General features: G+C 41.3%; 1 protein-coding gene and 1 long non-coding RNA gene across 6 annotated transcripts in view; one reads left to right on the top strand and one right to left on the bottom strand.

Moving 5' to 3' along the window:
• LOC139363689 (uncharacterized) overlaps positions 1-637 on the bottom strand; it is a 66,331-nt gene extending 65,694 nt beyond the window's left edge. For both annotated transcript variants that reach the window (XR_011624416.1, XR_011624417.1), the window contains exon 1: positions 505-637. This is a non-coding gene — a long non-coding RNA (uncharacterized lncRNA). The remainder of the gene's footprint in view (positions 1-504) is intronic.
• A 266-nt stretch (positions 638-903) lies between these two features.
• The window catches only part of LOC105480933 (SUMO interacting motifs containing 1), a 93,301-nt gene continuing 73,685 nt past the window's right edge, over positions 904-20,519 (top strand). For all 4 annotated transcript variants that reach the window (XR_986681.3, XR_011624415.1, XM_071098061.1 and 1 more), the window contains exon 1: positions 904-1,035. Coding sequence is in view for 2 of the 4 variants with exons in the window: in XM_071098061.1 (XP_070954162.1) it covers positions 907-1,035 (129 nt within the window). In the remaining 2 variants the exon portion in view is untranslated. The remainder of the gene's footprint in view (positions 1,036-20,519) is intronic.

Here is a 20,519-nt window from a genome sequence, read left to right as displayed (position 1 = left end):
GATCCTCATACCAACTGAACAACTGTCTACGCCAAGCTTGTTTAACCCCTTGCCTGAGTCGCAAGCGGCCCATTAAAACATTATGAGATTCCCCCCCGCCGCAACTCTTTTCCTTTAGGTCATCAGCTATCATTAGTGTATTTTATGTATGGCCCAAGGCAATTCTTCTTCCCGGGGAAGCCAAAAGATGGGACACTCCTGCTCTAAATCTCAGTTTAAACTCCTGAGAGACACATAGTGTTAGTGAAACCGCAAAACTGGTACAATTTAGGAGGATAATTTGGCATCATTTATCAAAACTACAAAAACATGGCATTTGCACCAGTAAGTCCACTTTCAGGCATTTATCCTACAGATACACTTGCGCATCTGCACCAAAAAGTGGGGTCTGTCTCCCCTAGCTCGGCCAGAATCCAGGTCACCCACCCTCCGTCACTCGGGGGCCAGGACTCCTCTCCCTGCCCCCTCAGTCAAGGCCCTCTCGGTCCGGGAGGAGCTTCACACCTGGGCTAGGTTGGGGCTGGGCGCGCCTCACGTCAGTTGGAAGCAGGTGGGGAAGTCCCCGCGGCCTCGGGGTCTCGTACGCCTGCCCCCAACACCGGCCGAAGCCAGTGGCGACTCCATTTTTCTTTTTTCTCTCTCTCTCTCCTGGGGAAGGGAGGACCCGCGCCGCCGCGAAGCACAGCGACCCCGGCCCTGACCCCAGCAGCCCGCCGCCGGTGGGCGGGGCTTGGCAGCCCGGCGGGGCGGGGCGGGGCGGGGCTCGGGGCGGGGCCGGCGTGGTGATGGCCCGGGTTGTCGCTGCCGCCGCCGCCACCTCAGAAGCAGGAACCGAAGTCGCCGCCGCCGCCGCCGCTGCCTGGGTCGCCGGCCGCCCGCGCGCTGGCTCGGTCGGGGCCCGCAGCCATGGAGGACTTCATCGTGATCTCCGACGACAGCGGCTCCGAGAGCTCCGGGGGCGCCCGCCCGGGCCGGTCGCGGAGGCTGCGCCGGGCCCTGTCGCGGACCCCCGGCGCCCTGCCCCGCCGGACCGTGGTGAGTGAGCGTCGCCTCGTCTGGGGGCGCGCGTCTTCGCAACCCTCTGCTGGGCCCGCCGCCCCCTTCCCACCCCCTTGCTCCTCACAGCTGCAGCCACTTCCCGCCTTACCTCCTTCCGGGCCTCTCGGGCCCCGGGGAGCGCGGCGGGCCGGGGCAGGGACACGGGCGGCCGGGCCTCCCGGGATCAACGCTGAAGCCCGAGAGGACTGCGGCTGGAAAGCGGGCGAGCACATGGACGAGCTCCTGGCGCGCCTGCTGCAGGGGCCGGGGTCTCAGGCCGGGGCCGCGGGCGTCCTCAGAGCCTCGGCGGGACGTGGGGGCTCGAGTGTACTGGCCCTGGCTGAGGCAGGAAAGCGGGAGCCCGTAATTGTTGGGTCTGTGGTGGGCACAGATGCGTGCAGGGAGGTAACAGGAGCCCAGGCTGGGAGGGAGAGAAGCGCGGGCCTGGGCCAGATGGTGGCCGCGCTCCAGGGCCTGACTGCAGAGCGAGGGGCCCGATTTTGAAGTTGTGCAGAAGGGCGATTTATTTCCTCAGCAAGCAATGACCCCGTACCAAGCCCTGAAGGAACAGAGAAGGAAACCTCGCGCACTGTTTCTGCTTCCCCCAGAACCCTTTCATTTTTCTCATTCATGAGGTGGTGAATTATCTGCCTTTGGAGAATCCTGCATAGATGTTGATTGAATCCCTACTATGGACCGATGTTGCAGGGGCTGGGGCTACAACGGCGAACACAACATCCATGGTCCCCTCATAAGGTGATACATTCATCAGGTGGTTACTGAGGACCTTCTCAAGGGGTGGGAGGTGGAGCTTTTCTCTCAGAAGGCTTCCAGCGATCTCCCCAGCCTCCCAGAGCCATCCCCCGGAAACACAAGGATTATCAAGCTGATGTTATGTGTATAGATCATACAGTTTACCATGCTTCCTATGCAAATACTCCTTCAAGACGTTTCCTAGCTTCTGCGGCCCCTGTTCCCTTTCCAGCTAGTTTACAGTCCCTAAACCTCCATTGGGTTTCTGTGCCCGAGGTACAGTGCCAAGTGCTAGACGATCACTATAGAATGAATAGCGTACAAAACTAGTTAATATATATTATTTTTCAAGCAAGAGGGATTCTCAGTACGTCTTAGTAACAAATTTAGTTGAGTTAGGCAGCTCATGAAGTAGTCAGAAGAGATTTCCAAGACAGAAATGACCCGACTTCATGAGTGAATGGGTATATCTAGGGCTGTCGCTGAATGTAGCGGACATAATGATGCACAATAAATATTTGTTGGATGAAGGAACGATTGAAAGAATATGGGGAGAGAGAATGGGTTAGATGGATGTTTGACAAGTATAAGAGAAGTGCATATAAAAGTAGCAGCAGGCTTGGGATGAAGGAGATGCTGAATTCAGGTGGGACCTGTTGGATTTACAGTGTTAATAGGAAATGTAGATGGATGTGGCCAGCTCAGTAGTTGGAGAAAAGGCAAGAGTGGAGATATTTGGAAGTCATGCAAACAGAAAGGAGTATTGAAGGCCTAATAGTGACTGAGATCATCAAGGAAAAGAGTAGAGAGAGAAAAGGTGGAAGGAAAAAAATACTGCTTTCCTCCTAGTTCCTCCTCATTCCTCTAGCCCCTTCTCTCAGTGCCTGTTTAACTTTGTCCTTCTCACTTGCTTCCTTTCCTCCCAAGTGTTGTCCATTTTCCCTCGTTCTGGTCCAGCTTCTCTCTTCAGTGGTCGGATGCCATCGTTATCCTAGTCTTTTGTGGTCTTTCACACACGTACATGGGTGTGCTCTCTCACTGTTCCTCTCCCTTGTGACCACTCAAGCAAGCATTTTGATCTGGAGCCTTTGAGTTGAATCGAAATGAAGGGCACGTTCCAGAGAGCAGTACCCAATTTAAATCATGCTTCTCCAGATACTTATTCCAGCTCTCTAAAAGTTCCAAGCTTATTCTTGTTTTATCTTTTTTGCAAGTTAGATAAGGGTGGTATGATAACCATGTAAAAGATCAGAGGCATTGAGAGACTTACAAGGTTATAAAGTCTACAAGTGCCCTTTTTTCTGTAGCTTTTCCTGACGGCTCTGAGGTCAGAGAGGCTTCTGAATCAATATCCCCAACATAGCATAACTGAAACTCAACTATTTGAGTTTTGGAAAGTTCTGTCAGCTCTCAGCTTTTGAGCCTGAGAACATTAATGCCTACCTAGCAGGATGGTTTTAAATTTTTAATGAGACAAATGCAAGGAAAGGGTCTCATATAAATGATAGCTTTTGCCACTTTTTGTGTTGTTTCTAAGCCCAGGCCTGTCCCTCTTGAGCTTCACAGGCAATGAGATAAAAGAAGCAACTTTCACATCTTTCTTTTTTTTTTTTTTTTAAATAAATATTGACTAAGGGAAAGTAACTTGCTTGAACTTAAGAAAGCCATATCTAATAATGAAGTTGACATTTCTGAACTCTTTATTCTTAACCCGGGCTTTAGTCTTCACTTAGTTGATGAGGTGTGTTTCTGTGTTTATTGTGGCTTTTTAGTTTGGGGGTTTTTGGTTTTTTACTTATAAAAGCAGAATATTTTCAGATAGTTAATTTTGTTGAACTAATTATACAATTTTTATAAATGTATAAAGAAGAAAATTAAAATTGCCCATAATCTCACCATCCAAAGATAACCAATGTTAACATTTTGATGTATGTCTATGCAAATGTTTACTTGTGAATGCACATGTGAATACATACATACCTATGTGTCCTCCCCATACATGTTTTTATGACCTCCTCTTAATGGATATTATGCCTTCGTTTCTAAATTTTCTCTAAGAACCCAGTGAAAAATTCCTTCATAATCTTTATACTCTTGTTCATTTGTTTATTAAATTCCTCTTAGAAGTTAGATTGCTGAGTCAAAAGGTATGCCCTACTTTTGATATATGTAGCTAACCCTTGAATAACATGGGGGTTAGGGTTGCTAACCCCCCGTGCAGTTGAAAATTTACATATAATATTTGACTCCTGGAAAGCTTAACTACCAGTAGCCTACTGTTGACTGGAAGCCTTACCAATAACATAAGCAGTCAGTTCACTCATGTTTTGTATGTTATATGTACTCTTATGATAAAATAAGCGAGAGAAAAATGTTAAGATCATAAGGAAGATAAAATACATTTACAGTACTATACTGTATTTGTCAATACCATAAGTTTACATCGTCTGTTTCCAAGATAAATCATCTGCCTGAAATAGTGGACAACCACAGCTGCAGACCTCTATCTATGGTGCATCTCAAGCAATTCAATTTTCCTTATGATGTCTTGACTTTTCTCTGCTTCCTGGGAGCACATCCAGCCTCACTAGTAGCATTTTGTATGGGTTTCATGGTGTTATTCAAGGTTTACGATATTACCCTACACATGATTTTAAAAAAAAAAAAAAGTGGAAAAAAAAAACCCCAGGAGAGAACACTTTTTACTGTAATATACAGTTTAGTGGAAAGTAATGCAGAAATTGATTAGTGTCACATGGCATTTTAAGTGGATACTCACCACACTTGAGCTCACCACCACAGCAGCAGGAGATGTCTGTGGTAGTAGTACAGTATTATCACAGTAGTACAGTGTATTCTATGGTTAATTTTATGCAGTTGTGATACAAATTAAGAAAATAAAAAATAAATTTAAAGATGTGATTTAATATTGCATCTTTACATTTCTGTCAACTGCAAAGGTCACCATGTATGGTCAGTAAGTGATTGTGTGCATAAATTTTGATAAAGTTTAACTTTGTATATTTGTGTTGACTTTATGGTAGTAAATGGATAGAATAGCCTAGTATCTACATGTATTTTATGCATTCAGGACATATCTTTTGCTTAGTTTTTTTCCATTTTATAGGCTATGGAGTTCGCCTGTGAGTTTTTCAAATTGTTAGAAATCCAAAAAATTTTCCAATATATTTCTTGAAAAAACTCTCTTGTAAGTGGACCCATGAAGTTCAAACCTGTGTTGTTCCGGAGTCAACTGTATTGCCAAATTTCCTACAGAAATTGTGCATTAATATTCTTACCAGTGGTATATGGCCAAGCATATCCCTTTCTCTGCTTCCTAGTCACCCCAGGTATTGTTAAGTTATTCCATAAATATTTATTGAACACTTATTATATACCAGGCACTCTTAGAGGTGCTGGGAATACATCTGTGAAAACCAAGTCCCTGCCCTCATGGAGATTTCATTTTACTGAGGAGAGACAAATAGTAAACAACTCCATAAATATAATGTCAGGTGATAATACAGAGTGTTAGGAAAAAAAATAAGGTATTTTTGTTCTTTTAATCTTTGCTGTTTGATAGCCAGATTCCATAAGATGTCATTATTTTTAATTTTTTTCATCGATTATGATTCATTTATTCAATAAGTATTTATTGAGCCTATGCTGTAACCCTGGGAACCAGAGGTGAACAAGATGATAATGGAACTACATTCTGCTGTGGAAAGATAGGCAGTAAACAAACTAACAAATAAGAGAACAGTATAATAGAGGGTAACTTTGGTGGGATTGGGAACATTTGATTGTGTTTTCAGAGAAGGCCTCTCTGAAGAGTTAATATTTGATATGAGACTAAAATGACAACAAATCAGCTATGAGATCTAGACGAATAAGGCATTGTCAAAGGGAACAGCAAAAGCAAAGGCTTGGAGGCAGGAATAAGTGTTCCGGTAAGGAATGACTTACTGGAAGAATGGAAAGCCAGTGAGGCTGGAATGTAACTGATGGACAGAGTCAGAAGAGATGAGAAGTAGCTAGGTTAGGTTATAGGGCTTTGGAGACCACAATAAGGAATTTGGATTTTATTGTAATACAGTAAGAAATCTTTGAAGGTTTAAGCAGAACAGTGACATGATTTCATTTACTTTTTTTTTTTTTTTTTTTTTGAGACGGAGTCTTGCTCTGTTGCGTTGCCCAGGCTGGAGTGCTGTGGAGCGGCTCACTGTAACCTCCACTTCCCAGGTTCAAGCGATTTCCCCCGCCTCAGCCTCCTGAGTAGCCGGGACTACAAGCGCGCCACCACGCTTGACTACTTTTCGTATTTTAGTAGAGATGGAATTTCACCATGTTGGCCAGGATACTCTAGATCTCCTGACCCCATGATCCACCCACCTCGGCCTCCCAAAGTGCTGGGATTACAGGCGTGAACCACCGGATCTGGCCTTGATCCACATTTTTTAGAGATGACTTTAGCTACTGTGAAAAGAAAAGATGGTAAGGTAGGGAGACCATATAATTTATCATCCAAATGGGAAACTTCTGCAAATGAAAAGGGATGCTAACTGGACCAGGATGTCAAGCAACAGGTGAAAACTGGAACTGTCCCAAACAAACCAGAAGTGTAGTCGGTAGTCGCCCCACTGTAAGAGGGGAAGAGTGAAATTAGGGAGATCAGTTAGAAGGTTGGCTATAGTAGTCCAGGTCAGAAATAATTGTAGCTTGGACTGGAGTGGTGGTACAGACTGGGAGAGTGGAGGGATGTAGATATATAGTGAATAAAATCAACAGGTCCTGATAACTTGGATGTGGATGACAGGGGGAAAGGAAGGAATTAAGAAGGATGCCCTGAGTTCTGAAGCAACTGAATGCATGTTGGTGTCATGCATTGAAATGAAACAGACTTGGGAGGAACAGGGTTAGAGGAAAGATTCAAGAGTTCTGTTTTGAAGGTATAAAACTCATGATGCCTGTGGAATAGCCAACTGGAGATGCCAAGTATAACATTTGTACTGAGTTTAGAGCTCAAAAGAAAAGTCCTGACTAGAGACACAAATTTAGTCTTTTTTTTTTTTTTTTTTGAGACGGAGTCTTTGCTCTGTCGCCCAGGCTGGAGTGCAGTGGCGCCAACTCGGCTCACTACGAGCTCCGCCTCCTGGGTTTACGCCATTCTCCTGCCTCAGCCTCTCGAGTAGCTGGGACTACAGGTGCCCGCCACCTCGCCCGGCTAGTTTTTTGTACTTTTAGTAGAGACGGGGTTTCACCGTGTTAGCCAGGATGGTCTCGATCTCCTGACCTTGTGATCCGCCCGTCTCGGCCTCCCGAAGTGCTGGGATTACAGGCGTGAGCCACCGTGCCCGGCCAGTCTTATTAGCATATAGGTTATGGTAAAGTCATTGACCTGGATAAAATTATCTAGGTTGAGGCGACAAGAGGAAGAGCATCCAGGACCTAGCCCAAGGTAACATAGTGCATAGCCCAAGGGAGGAAGAGCAACTAGTGAGGTTGGAGATAAGGGAGTGTGCTCACATATAGTACAGCCAGACATCTTGCTTATGTTTATTGGAAACACATAGGGTGTGTGTGCAAATTCCCTATGCTTGTCGTTTGCCCGTTTTTCTGTTGGGGTGTTTTAATGTTTCTTTTTTTTTTTTTTTTTTTTTTTTGAGACGGAGTTTTACTCTTGTTGCCCAGGCTGGAGTGCAATGGCGTGATCTTAACTCACTGCAACCTCCACTTCCGTGGCTCAAGCAATTCTCCTGCCTCAGCCTCCCAAGTAGCTGGAATTACAGGCATGCGCCACCATACCCAGCTAATTCTGTATTTTTAGTAGAGACGGGGTTTTACTGTGTTGGTCAGGCTGGTCTCAAACTCCTGACCTCAAGTGATCCACCCGCCTCGGCCTCCCAAAGTGCTGGGATTACAGGCGTGAGCCACCGCACCCTGCCAACATTTCTTACTCATTTGTAAAATCTACTCATGTATTAAAGACTGGTGTTGGTGGAATTGTATCTCCCAAGAAGATGTGCTGAAGTTCTAATCCCTCACTACCTCAGATAATGACCTTATTTAGAAACAGAGTCATTGGCAGATATAATCAGTGAAGATGAGGTCGTGCCAAGTAGGGTGAACCCTTAATCCAACATGACTGCTGTCCTTATGAGAAGAACACGTGAAGACACGGGAAGAACGCCGTGTGACAGTGGAAGCAGAAACTGAAGTTATGCAGCTGCAAGCCAAGGAACACCGAGGACTGCTGGTGACGTCAGGAGCTAAGAAAAAGGCGTGAGACAGATTCTTCCCTGGGGCCTTCAAGAGAACATGGCTCTATCGACACCTTGATTTCAGACCTTTAGCCTCCAGAACTGCAAGAGGATAGATTTCTGTTGCTTAAATCCACCTAGTTTCTGGTAATTTTTACTAGGAAACTAATATAGCCTCCTGTCATACATGTTACGATTTTCTTTAAACTTTTGATTTTGTTTTTGTTTAATTACAGAAGTCTTGCATTTTTATATAGTCAATTCTACCACTCCTTTTCTTTATGATTTCTTAGTTGTCATGCTTATATCAATCTAAGTAACAGACAGCGACTCTCTAAAAAGAAAGTTATATTTATTCAGGAATGGCATTGTAACAGGAGTATGTGAGCCATAATAAACTATGTATGTATTCAGGGAGGTAAACAAAGGCAAAAGCTTTTAAAGGAAAAAATGAGGAGGATTACATAATTGTTTAGAAATAATTATCCTTATCTACAAGGATTAATAACAAGGGTGGCTCCAGTCCAAGGTCAGGCAGGCAGTTGCTGGGCAGACATCCTCATGGAAGTATTTTTTTCTGCAAGGTTGTGTTTTTTGCAGAGCCTTTTGTGGTACTTCTTATCAGGCATTTGTGCATAATAATCTTCCCTTCATGGCCTTCCCTAGCTCTGTTTTTCAAGGTTTTTCTTTCTTTCTTTCTTTCTTTTTTGTAACACAAGTGACTCCATTTTGATACTAACAACTCACATTTCCCTCATTTGATCTAGATGTTTTCCCAAAAACATCACCAATCAGCTTGTATAATAGTTAGGTTTTTGTGTGTGTTTTGGGGTTTTTTGGTTTTTTTGTTTTTTGCTTTTTTTGAGATCTCACTCTGCCACCCAGGCAAAGTGATCTCGGGTCACTGCAACCTCCGCCTCCCGGGTTCAAGTGATTTTCCCACTCAGCCTCCCGAGTAGCTGGGATTACAGGCAAGCGCCACCATGCCTAGCTAATTTTTAATTTTTTATTATTATACTTTTAAGTTCTGGGATATGTGTGCAGAACGTGCAGGTTTGTTACATAGGTATACACGTGCCATGGTGGTTTGCTGCACCCATCAACCCATCATCTACATTAGGTATTTCTCCTAATGCTTTCCCTCCCCTAGCCCCCCACCCCACAATAGGCCGCGGTATGTGATGTTCCCCTCCCTGTGTCCATGTGTTCTCATTGTTCACCTCCCACTTATGAGCAAGAACATGCAGTGTTTGGTTTTCTGTTCCTGTGTTAGTTTACTGAAAATGATGGTTTCCAGCTTCATCCATGTCCCTCCAAAGGACATGAACTCATCCTTTTTTATGGCTGCATAGTATTCTATGGTGTATATGTGCCACATTTTCTTTATTCAGTCTATCATTGATGGGCATTTGGGTTCATTCCAAGTCTTTGCTATTGTGAATAGTGCTGCAATAAACATACATGTGCATGTGTCTTTATAGTAGAATGATCTATAATCTTTTGGTTATGTACCCAGTAATGGGATTGCTGGGTCAAATGGTATTTCTGGTTCTAGATCCTTGAGGAATCACCACACTATCTTCCACAATGGTTGAACTCATTTACACTCCCAACAACAGTTTAAAAGTGTTCCTGTTTCTCCACATCCTTTCCAGCATCTGTTGGTTCCTGATTTTTTAATGATGCCATTCTAATTGGTGTGAGATGGTGTATCATTGTGGTTTTGATTTGCATTTCTGTAATGACCAGTAATTATGAGCTTTTTTTTGTATGTTTGTGGGCCACATAAATGTCTTCCTTTGAGAAGTGTTTGTTTATATCTTTCACCCACTTTTTGATGGGATTGTTTGTTTTTTTCTTGTAAACTTGTGTAAGTTACTTGTAGATTCTGGATATTAGCCCTTTGTCAGTTGGATAGATTACAAAGATTTTCTCCTATTCTGTAGGTTACCTGTTCGCTCTGATGATAGTTTCTTTTGCTGTGCAGAAGCTCTTTAGTTTAATTAGATCCCATTTGTCAATTTTGGCTTTTGTTGCCATTGCTTTTGGTGTATTAATCGTGAATTCTTTGCCCATGCCTATGTCGTGAATGGTATTACCTAGGTTTTCTTCTAGGGTTTTTATAGTTTTAGGTTTTACATTTAAGATGTATTTTAATCCATCTTCAGTTAATTTTTGTATAAGGTGTAAGGAAGAGGCCCAGTTTCAGTTTTTTGCATATGGCCAGCCCGTTTCCCAACACCATTTATTAAATAGGGAATTCTTTCCCCCTTGCTTATTTTTGTCAGGTTTGTCAAAGATCAGATGGTTGTAGATGTGTGGCATTATTTCTGGCCTCTGTTCTGTTCCGTTGGTCTATATATCTGTTTTGGTACCAGGACCATCCTGTTTTGGTTACTGTAGCCTTGTAGTATAGTTTGAAGTCAGGTAACATGATGCCTCCAGCTTTGTTCTTTTTGCTTAGGATTGTCTTGGCTATACAGGCTCTTTTTTGGTTGCATATGAACTTTAAAGTAGTTTTTTCTAATTGTGTGAAGAAAGTCAATGGTAGCTTGATGGGGATAGCACTGAATCTATAAATTACTTTGGGCAATATGGCCATTTTCACGATATTGATTCTTCCTATCCTTGAGCATGGAATGTTTTTCCATTTGTTTGTGTCTTCTCTTATTTCTTTGAGCAGTGGTTTGTAGTTCTCCTTGAAGAGGTCCTTCACAGCCCTTGTAAATTGTATTCCTAGGTATTTTATTCTTTTAGTAGCAATTGTGAATGGGAGTTCACTCATGATTTGGCTCTCTGTTTGTCTACTATTGGTGTATAGGAATGCTTGTAATTTTTGCACATTTGTTTTGTATCCTGAGACTTTGCTGAAGTTGCTTATCAGCTTCAGGAGATTTTAGGCTGAGACAGGTTTCTGAGTATACAATCATATCATCCGCAAACAGAGACAGTTTGACTTCCTCTCTTCCTAATTGAATACCCTTTATTTCTTTCTCCTGCCTGATTCCCCTGGCCAGAACTTCCAACACGATGTTGAATAGGAGTGGTGAGAGAGGGCATCCTTGTCTTGTGCTGGTTTTCAAAGGGAATGCTTCTAGTTTTTGTCCATTCAGTATGATATTAGCTGTGGGTTTGTCATAAATAGCTCCTATTATTTTGAGATACGTTTCATCAATACTGAATTCATTGAGAGTTTTTAGCATGAAGGGGTGTTGAATTTTATCAAAGGCCTTTTCTGCATCTATTGAGATAATCATGTGGTTTCTGTCATTGGTTCTGTTTATGTGATGGATTACATTTATTGATTTGCATATGTTGATCCAGCCTTGCATCCCAGGGATGAAGCCAATTTGATTATGGTGGATAAGCTTTTTGATGTGCTGCTGGATTCAGTTTGCCAGTATTTTATTGAGGATTTTCACATTAATGTTCATCAGGGATAATGGCCTGAAATTTTTTTATTGTTTCTCTGCCAGGTTTTGGTATCAGGATGATGCTGGCCTCATAAAATGAGTTAGGGAGGAGTCCATCGTTTTCTATTGATTGGGATAGTTTCAGAAGGAATGGTACCAGCTCCTCTTTGTGCCTCTGGTAGAATTTGGCTGTGAATCCGTCTGGTCTTGGGCTTTTTTTGGTTGGTAGGCTATTAATTACTGCCTCAATTTCAGAACTTGTTATTGGTCTATTCCAGGATTCAGCTTCTTCCTGGTTTAGTCTTGGGAGGGTGTATGTGTCCAGGAAATTATCCATTTCTTCTAGATTTTCTAGTGTATTGGTGTAGAGGTGTGTGTAGTCTTCTCTGATGGTAGTATGTATTTCTGTGAGATCAGTGGTGATATCCCCTTTATCATGTTTTACTGTGTGTATTTGATTCTTCTCTCTTTTCTTCTTTATCTGGCTAGCGGTGTATCTATTTTGTTAATCTTTTCAAAAAAACAGCTCCTGGCCGGACATGGTGGCTCACGCCTATAATCCCAGCACTTTGGGAGGCTGAGGTGGGAAGATCACAAGGTCAGGAAATCAAGACCATCCTAGCTAATACGGTGAAACCCCATCTCTACTAAAAATACAAAAACAAAATTAGCTGGGCATGGTGGCGGATGCCTATAGTCTACTCAGGAGGCTGAGGCAGGAGAATGGTGTGAACCCAGGAAGTGGAGCTTGCAGTGAGCTGAGATAGCACCACTGCACTCCAGCCTGAGCAACAGAGCAAGATTCCGTCTCAAAATAAAAAACAAAACAAAACAAAACAAAAACCGCTCCTGGATTCATTGATTTTTTTGAAGAGTTTTTCATGTCTTTACCTCCTTCAGTTCTGCTCTGATCTTAGTTATTTCTTGTCTTCTGCTAGCTTTTAAATTTGTTTGCTCTTACTTCTCTAGTTCTTTTAATTGTGAGGTTAGGGTATCAATTTTAGATCTTTCCCGCTTTCTCCTGTGGGCATTTAGTGCTATAAATTTCCCTCTAAACACTGCTTTAGCTGGGTCCCAGAGATTCTGGTACATTATGTCTTTGTTCTCATTGGTTTCAAAGAACTTATTTATTTCTGCCTTCATTTCATTATAAATTACTTCATTTTGCTATTCAGGAGAAGGTTGTGCAGTTTCCATGTAGTTGTGCGATATTGAGTGAGTTTCTTAATCCTGAGTTCTAATTTGATTGCACTGTGGTCTGAGAGACTATGATTTCCATTCTCTTGCATTTACTGAGGAGTGTTTTACTCCCAATTATGTGGCCAATTTTAGAATAAGTGTGATGTGGTGCTGAGAAGAATGTATATTCTGTTGATTCGGGGTGGAGAGTTCTGCAGATGTCTCTTAGGTCTGCTTGTTCCAGAACTGAGTTCAAGTCCTGAATATCCTTGTTAATTTTCTGTCTCGTTGATCTGTCTAATATTGACAGTGGGGTGTTAAAGTCTCCCACTATTATTGTGTGGGAGTCTAAGTCTCTTTGTAAGTCTCTAAGAACTTGCTTTATGAATCTGGGTGCTCCTGTATTGGGCGCATGTATATTTAGGATAGTTAGCCCTTCTCGTTGCATTGATACCTTTACCATTATGTAATGCCCTTTTTTGTCTTTTTTGATCTTTGTTGGTTTAAAGTCTGTTTTATTAGAGACTAGCATTGCAACCTCTGAGTTTTTTTTTTTTTTTTTGCTTTACATTTGGTTGGTAATTTATTCCTCTATCCCTTTATTTTGAGCCTATGTGTGTCTTTGCCCATGAAATGGGTCTACTGAATACAGCACACCAATGGGTCTTGACTCTATCCAATTTGCCAGTCTGTGTCTTTGAATTGGGGCATTTAGCCCGTTTACATTTAAGGTTAATATTATGTGTGAATTTGATCCTGTCATTATGATGCTAGCTGGTCGTTTTGCCCATTAGTTGATGTAGTTTCTTCATAGTGTCGATGGTCTTTACAATTTGGTATGTTTGGCCAGGCATGGTGGCTCACCCGTGTAATCCCAGCACTTTTGGAGGCCGAGGTGGGCAGATCACAAGGTTAGGAGATCGAGACCATCTGGCAACATGGTGAAACCTTGTCTTTACTAAAAATACACATATTAGCTGGGTGTGGTGGCGTGCTCCTGTAGTCCCAGCTACTCGGGAGGCTGAGACAGGAGAATGGCTTGAACCTGGGAGGTGGAGATTACAGTGAGCCAAGATTGTGCCACTGCACTCCAGCCTGGCGACAGAGCAAGACTCTGTCTCAAAAACAAAACAAAAACAATTTGGTATGTTTTTGCAATGGCTGGTACCAGTTTTTCCTTTCCATATTTAGTGCTTCCTTCAGGAGCTCTTGTAAGGCAGGCCTGGTGGTGACAAAATCTCTCAGCATTTGCCTGTCTGTAAAGGATTTTATTTCTCCTTCGCTTATGAAGCGTAGTCTGGCTGGATATGAAATTCTGGGTTGAAAATTATTTTCATTAAGAATGTTGAATATTGGCCCCCACTCTCTTCTGGTTTGTAGGGTTTCTGTAGAGAGATCTGCTGTTAGGCTGATGGGCTTCCCTTTGTGGGTTACCTGACCTTTCTTTCTGGCTGCCCTTAATATTTTTTCCTTCATTTCAACTTGGTGAATATGACGATTATGTGTCTAGGGGCAAGATACTACTAGAGAATTTTTTCATATTTTTAGTAGAGACAGGGTTTTGCAATGTTGGCCAGGCTAGTCTCGAACTCCTGACCTCAAGTGATCCACCCACCTCGGCCTCCCAAAGCTCTGGGATTACAGGCGTGAGCCACTGTGCCTGCCAATAGTTCAGTTTTGATATCCCTCAGTACCAGGATGGACCTATCCTGGATTGTTGGTCTGATTTCATGTTGGAGGGAGTCATTGACCACTAGGAGTCAGTGTCAAACTCTTTTAGCCACATTTGAGCAACAAGGGAGGTTTGGAGGGAGTGGCTCTCAAGCTAAGTTTACCTGGAGTTAATTATTAAGTTTAATTTAATCAGTTCCATAGGTGTTTCCTATCACCTCAAAGTGCTGGGCCAGCATTATTCTGTTAGGAGTTGTAGTTTGGCAGAATTTTAACAAGTAATAGCTACAAAGTTTAAAAAGAAAAATACAAAGTAAGATGATAATCTCAGTTTGTGTAATAGTTTTCAGCCATGAACCTAGGCTTCAAGGTTCAATTGAACTTTTGAATCAATTGAATAAATCAGATGACCATGGATAACTAGGTGACACATTTTGTAACCATGTGACCTGTTTTCTTATTTTGCATATATGGGTCTCAACTTTCTCAAAGGTCTTTATCTAGGTACAGCATAAAGTATTAGCAGCAGCACAGAAATTTCCCTATTTAACTAATAGATAATATAGACCAATTTTATCATCTAGGATCCCATGACTAGGTGGAGTTAAAGCAGAGAGAGAGCAACAATTGTATTAGGGATGTTGCCAAGGTCACCCACTAGATGGACTAAAGGATCCCTTAAACCAGTTTCTGTCAAGTTACCAACAGAAGCTGCTGATTGTGAAATTTCAGTTACACCGTTATCCTGCCAAGTGGAAAAGCTAGGATTAAGAGGAGTAGGAGTCTGATTCTGTAGTCTTGTTTTAACATCTAGGGAAGCAGCTGTCGGCAGCATGAAAATGCCAACTTATTGTCCTGGTTTGCAGTTGTGAATGTCTCTGGTTATGGCACTGGATGGTTTGGTGAACTTTCTATATGACCCGTCATCAGCCGTGAGACTTGCCCCTTAAAATTGATCTAGTTTTAGCTTTTAGGATTTCAGGAACAGAGCAGTTCGTGTTTTTAGTAATTTCATGGAAGAAAGTAAGATTGGAGGAATCTAGAAGAATTTGAGATTTAGTTCAGTCTACCAGTATATAACAGGAACTCAAAGACAATGCTCAGGGCTATAATCTAAGAACAGATGTATTAACAGCCTTATTCACTGTAATGCTGGGAACCCTTGAAGCCAGGCCTTACATGCACATTCTCAAATATGATGCTCTAGTGAAAGCCTTAGTAATATATATAACCAATGTTTCCAACTACATCCTGTTATAAAGAGAGAGCAAATTTTATTAAACTTATGTAAATAATTCTTGCCATAAAAAAATAAGAATACTCATGGATAGTTTCTAAATTTTAGAGGAGTCAGATAGGGACAAAAAAATGTTTCCACATTTGTTCACAAAAGTATACCAAATTACTGTAAATAAGTAGCTTAAGAGAAAGAAAAGTTTTCCTTAAATCTAGAAAGCAAAATATTTAAATAAAGAACCTCGCCAGGCGCGGTGGCTCATGCCTATAATCCCAGCACTTTGGGAGGCTTAGGGGAACAGATCACCTGAGGTCAGGGGTTCGAGACCAGCCTGGCCAACATGGTGAAACACTGTCTTTGCTAAAAATACAAAAATTACCCAGAGTGGTGGCAGACACCTATAATCCCAGCTACTCCAGAGGCTGAGGTTGCAGTGAGCTGAGATCGTGCCACTGCACTCCACCCTGATCAACAGAGCAATACTCCACCTCAAAAAAAAAAAAACCGACAATGTTTCAAATAAAAGTCATAAAAACATTACCTTCAAGACCAGGTGCCATAGCTCGTGCCTGTAATCCCAGCACTTTGTGAGGCTGAGGTGGGCAGATCACCTGAGGTCTGGAGTTGAAGACCAGCCTGACCAACATGGAGAAACTCCGTCTCTACTAAAAATACAAAATTAGCTGGGTATAGTGGCACATGCCTGTAATCTAAGCTACGTGGGAGGCTGAGGCAGGAGAATCGCTTGAACCCGGGAGGCGGAGGTTGCAGTGAGCCGAGATTGCGCAATTGCACTCCAGCCTTGGCAACAAAAGCGAAACTCCCATCTCAAAATAAAAATTAAAAAGAAGAAGACATTCATTCATTTCTTAATCTCATGTAATTAATTTTTGTTCTGCTTGATGTTGATTAGTAGTTCATGAATTCATCAATTTCTTCATTACGGTGCTGAAAAAAATGTTAGTCCATTGATCTTTGTTACTAGGAATCTTTAAGAGTACTTATTAGAGTCTTTTTCATGAATCTCATTGCAAATGCTTTTAGAGAAGAATCATAACTGTGGATGAAAGAGAATAGCTATGGTTAAAAATCTGATGAAAGTCTACCATAACCAGAAAATGACAGGGAAATTTGATTATTTTTGTAGCATACAACATAGTAACCAGAATTGTGACTGACATATTAGATTTTTAGGAATTTTATGTAATATTGGAAGAAACATATCAATAATATACCCATAAATGTAATTAATAAAAGATCTTGTATCACTTATCATTTGACACTGCTTTCTGTACAATTCAGTATCTCAGATAAGCCTGGCTTAGCTCAGTATCTCTCTTTTATAAAGCTTTGAGAAGTTCTAGGACCCTCTGCTACATCCCAAAGTTAGTTCAAGGTCATAAAGACTTAATTTAGAATGTGATCCTGGGGAAGCCTGCTAACAATGTCAGAAGATTCAAAACATGATTACAGATCACTGTGCAACAATAGTCATTCATTTAACTGGAGTGATAAAGGCTTAAAAACAATGTAGAAAGTTACATGGATATATTTTTTAAAAATTATTTTAACTCTTTCAAAGCTCAGTTTTCCTAAGTATTCAAAAAACCTAATAAAGACAGTATAAGAAATTATCTTGACAAAACATTAAATCTTTGTTTTTCAGGCCAGTTACCAAAAAGGTAAAGAAAAACTTCTTATAGTATGATTGCTGCTTCCTATGGGAAGCCTGTTTAGGTAAACTGGAAGTCAAGCCTGATGAAAAGATACTTGAATTTAATCAGACACAGGAAGAGTGTGTCCAAGGTTGTAAGCTTATACACCATATTATAGAGAACTTCAAATAGGAAAACTAGTAACTTGAGTAAGGGAATAGGAATACTCTTGTCCCTCGGTATCTGCAGGGCATTGATTTCAGAACTAACTGCAGATACCAAAGTCTTCCCTTCCCCAAGTCCCACAGTTAGCCCTTGCAGAACCCACAGATGCAAAAAAGTCAGCCCTCCATATACATGGGTTTCACATCTGAAGAATAGTGTATTTTCAATCCATGTTTAATTGAAGAAAATTCTCATGTAAGTGGACCCACACAGTTCAAACCCATGTTGTTCAAGGGTCAACTGTACCTAGCTCTTAGTAAAGCATGGGAAATGTTTGGGTTACATGGAACAATTATGGCACATCAAGAAAGCCAGGGCCAGGCACTGTGGCTCATGTCTGTAATCCCAGCACTTTGGGAGGCCGAGGCCAAGCTGATCACTTGAGAACAGGAATTTGAGACCAGCCTGGCCAACATGGCGAAACCCTATCTCTACTAAAAATACAAAAAATTAGCTGGGTGTAGTGGCGCACTTTCGTAACCCCAGCTACTCTAGAGGCTGAGAAAGGAGAATCGCTTGAACCCAGGAGGCGGAAGTTGTAGTGAGCCAAGATCGCGCCTCTGCACTCCAGCCTGGGCGACAGAGTGAGACTGTCTTTAAAAAAAAAAAAAAAGTAAGAAATCCAGGAGCACAGAATCAGGATATACTGGAGGAAAACATAATTTTTCTAGGCCTTCAAGATAGAACATTTCAGTGTCAGGCCATAAAAGCAGAGTTAGAGCTGGAGAAAAAAGTTACAGAAGATGAAAAAGTTAAAAGAGAATTATCACCTCACCCAAACAAAAAGATATACCTTCTCAAGGAGAGAAAGCGAAAGACCAAAAGGCAGAAATGTCAGACCTGCAAATCACATTAAACAAGATACAGCAAGTTTAACTACTGAGATATGAATCTGAGAAGCTTCCACAGGAAAACTCTACCTCAAAACATGAAATTACCATTTTAAATGAAGAAGATTCATTTTAAAACTGATATTAGAGAAATGAAGACTGAAAAACAAAAAAAAAAGCTGCAGTTCAGAAGATGGTTGAAAATTTAAGAAACAAAGAATTAGGTCAAAATCTCTTGCAAATTTTATTAAAAGCAGATTAATACTCCGAGAAAACATTGTTCTAATATAGGAGATCAAAATTTTAGTTTTCATATCAATGTGTATATAAATGTATATACACACATATGTTTCTTAATTGAAGCACAGTCTTTAGAACAACTTATAAGTACGTTTCTTCTAATTATAGCCAACTTGGTCACCACAAATTTCTTTTGTAAATTCATCCTTCGCAAATTTTCCGTGACATACTCAGACCTTCTATGGCATGTTTAGACCTTTAGTTTTGTCCTTCTTAAATAATTAGTCATTTTACTTAAGGATAAAATTTAATTTCTTGCCTTATTTCTAAGACAACAACAAATCTAAGACTTGCTTATTCATTTTAAAAACAGCTTTTCTAAAAAGAAACACTACCACATGAAATGCACACATTAATTATAGGATACATCCCGGTTGTATATGTATTATGGAAACCTTCCAGATATTAGATTATAAAATATGGTGTTATCAATTGTGTCAATCATTTTAAAATAATTATCTTTTCTCCAATTATTTGTAACTTTTTTTTTTTTTAGAATCTCACTCTGTTACCCAGCCTGGAGTACAGTGGCAGAATCATAGCTCATTGCAGCCTTGAACTCCTAGGCTCAAGTGATCTCTTGCCTCAAGTCTCCTGAGTAGGCAGGACCATAGGCATGCACCACCATGCCTGGCTAATTTTTTAAATTAACTTATTTATTTTTTGGTAGAGACAGGGTCTCACTATGTTGCCCACACTGGTCTTGAACTTGCCTCAAGTGGTCCTACCACATCGGCCTCCCAAAGCACTGGGATTACATGTGTGAGCCACCACACCTGGCCTGTAACACATTTTTATACCAAATTATTTACTTGTGTTTCTGGGTTTTCCATTATGTTTCATTGATTTCTTTATTCAATACCATAACTTCCCTGTTTTATTTTTATAGTTCGATATATCTTTTGGGATTTCATAAAGCAGTATATGTGTTAGGCTGTTCTTGCATTGCTATAAAGAAATCCCCGAGAATACTCATCTCTCACCTTATGCAAAAAATCAATTCAAGGTGGATCAAAGACTTTTATATAAAATTTTTTTTAAATTAAAAAACAGAAGAAATACCTGAGACTGGGTAATTGATCAAGAAAAGAGCTCACAGTTCCAAAGACTGTACAGGAAGCATGGTGCCAGCATCTGCTCACCTTCTGAGACTTCAGGAAGCTTACAATCATGGTGGAGGGCACAGTGGGAGCTGGCACATCACATGGCGAGAGCAAGAGAGTGAGAGTGGGGGTGCAAAGGTGCCACAGACTCAAACAACCAGATCTCGCATTAACTCGTTATTGTGAAGACAACACTAAGCCATGAGGATCTGCCCCCATGACCCAAATGCCTCCTACCAGGCCCCACCTCCAACCTTGGGGATTACAATTCAACATATGGGGAATACAATTCAACATATGGGGAATACATACATATGTATGTATGTGTCTCCTTACTAATTTTCAAAAAAAAAAAAAAATCTTGGCTATTTGTGCCCATTTATTCCCCCAAATGAATTTTAGAATAATTTTGTCAAAGACTGCATTAGATTGTTTCTTTGAGTCATATAATTATTTGTTGCATGGGGTTGTCCTATGCACTGTAGGATATTTAATAGCATCTCTGACCTCTACGCGCTAGATGCCTGCCAGTAGTAACCCCTCAACTTGTGACAATAATCAGAAGTGTCTCCAGACATTGCCAAATAGCCACTGGATGGGGGGTGAAATTGTACCAGTTCAGAACCACTGCATTAGTTTTATAAGTTAATTAAAGGAGAATTAATGTCTTTACAATATTGTCTTTCTAAGCAGAAGTACAGTATAACTTTCATTTTATGAGATTTGCTTCTTGGTGATCAGTAAAACTGTAAGACTTCCTGGGGTTTGGTGCCCTTTTGTGGAGCTAGTGTTTTGATTCTGAATGACTATGAGCTATGTAGGGTTAAACATATCAATCATGGTAAGCATCACATA

The sequence above is a fragment of the Macaca nemestrina genome, chromosome 6 (assembly GCF_043159975.1).
Source record: "Macaca nemestrina isolate mMacNem1 chromosome 6, mMacNem.hap1, whole genome shotgun sequence".
NCBI lineage: Eukaryota > Metazoa > Chordata > Mammalia > Primates > Cercopithecidae > Macaca > Macaca nemestrina.
Note: the sequence above shows the minus strand (reverse complement) of the source record. Positions and strands in the feature narration are given on the sequence as shown.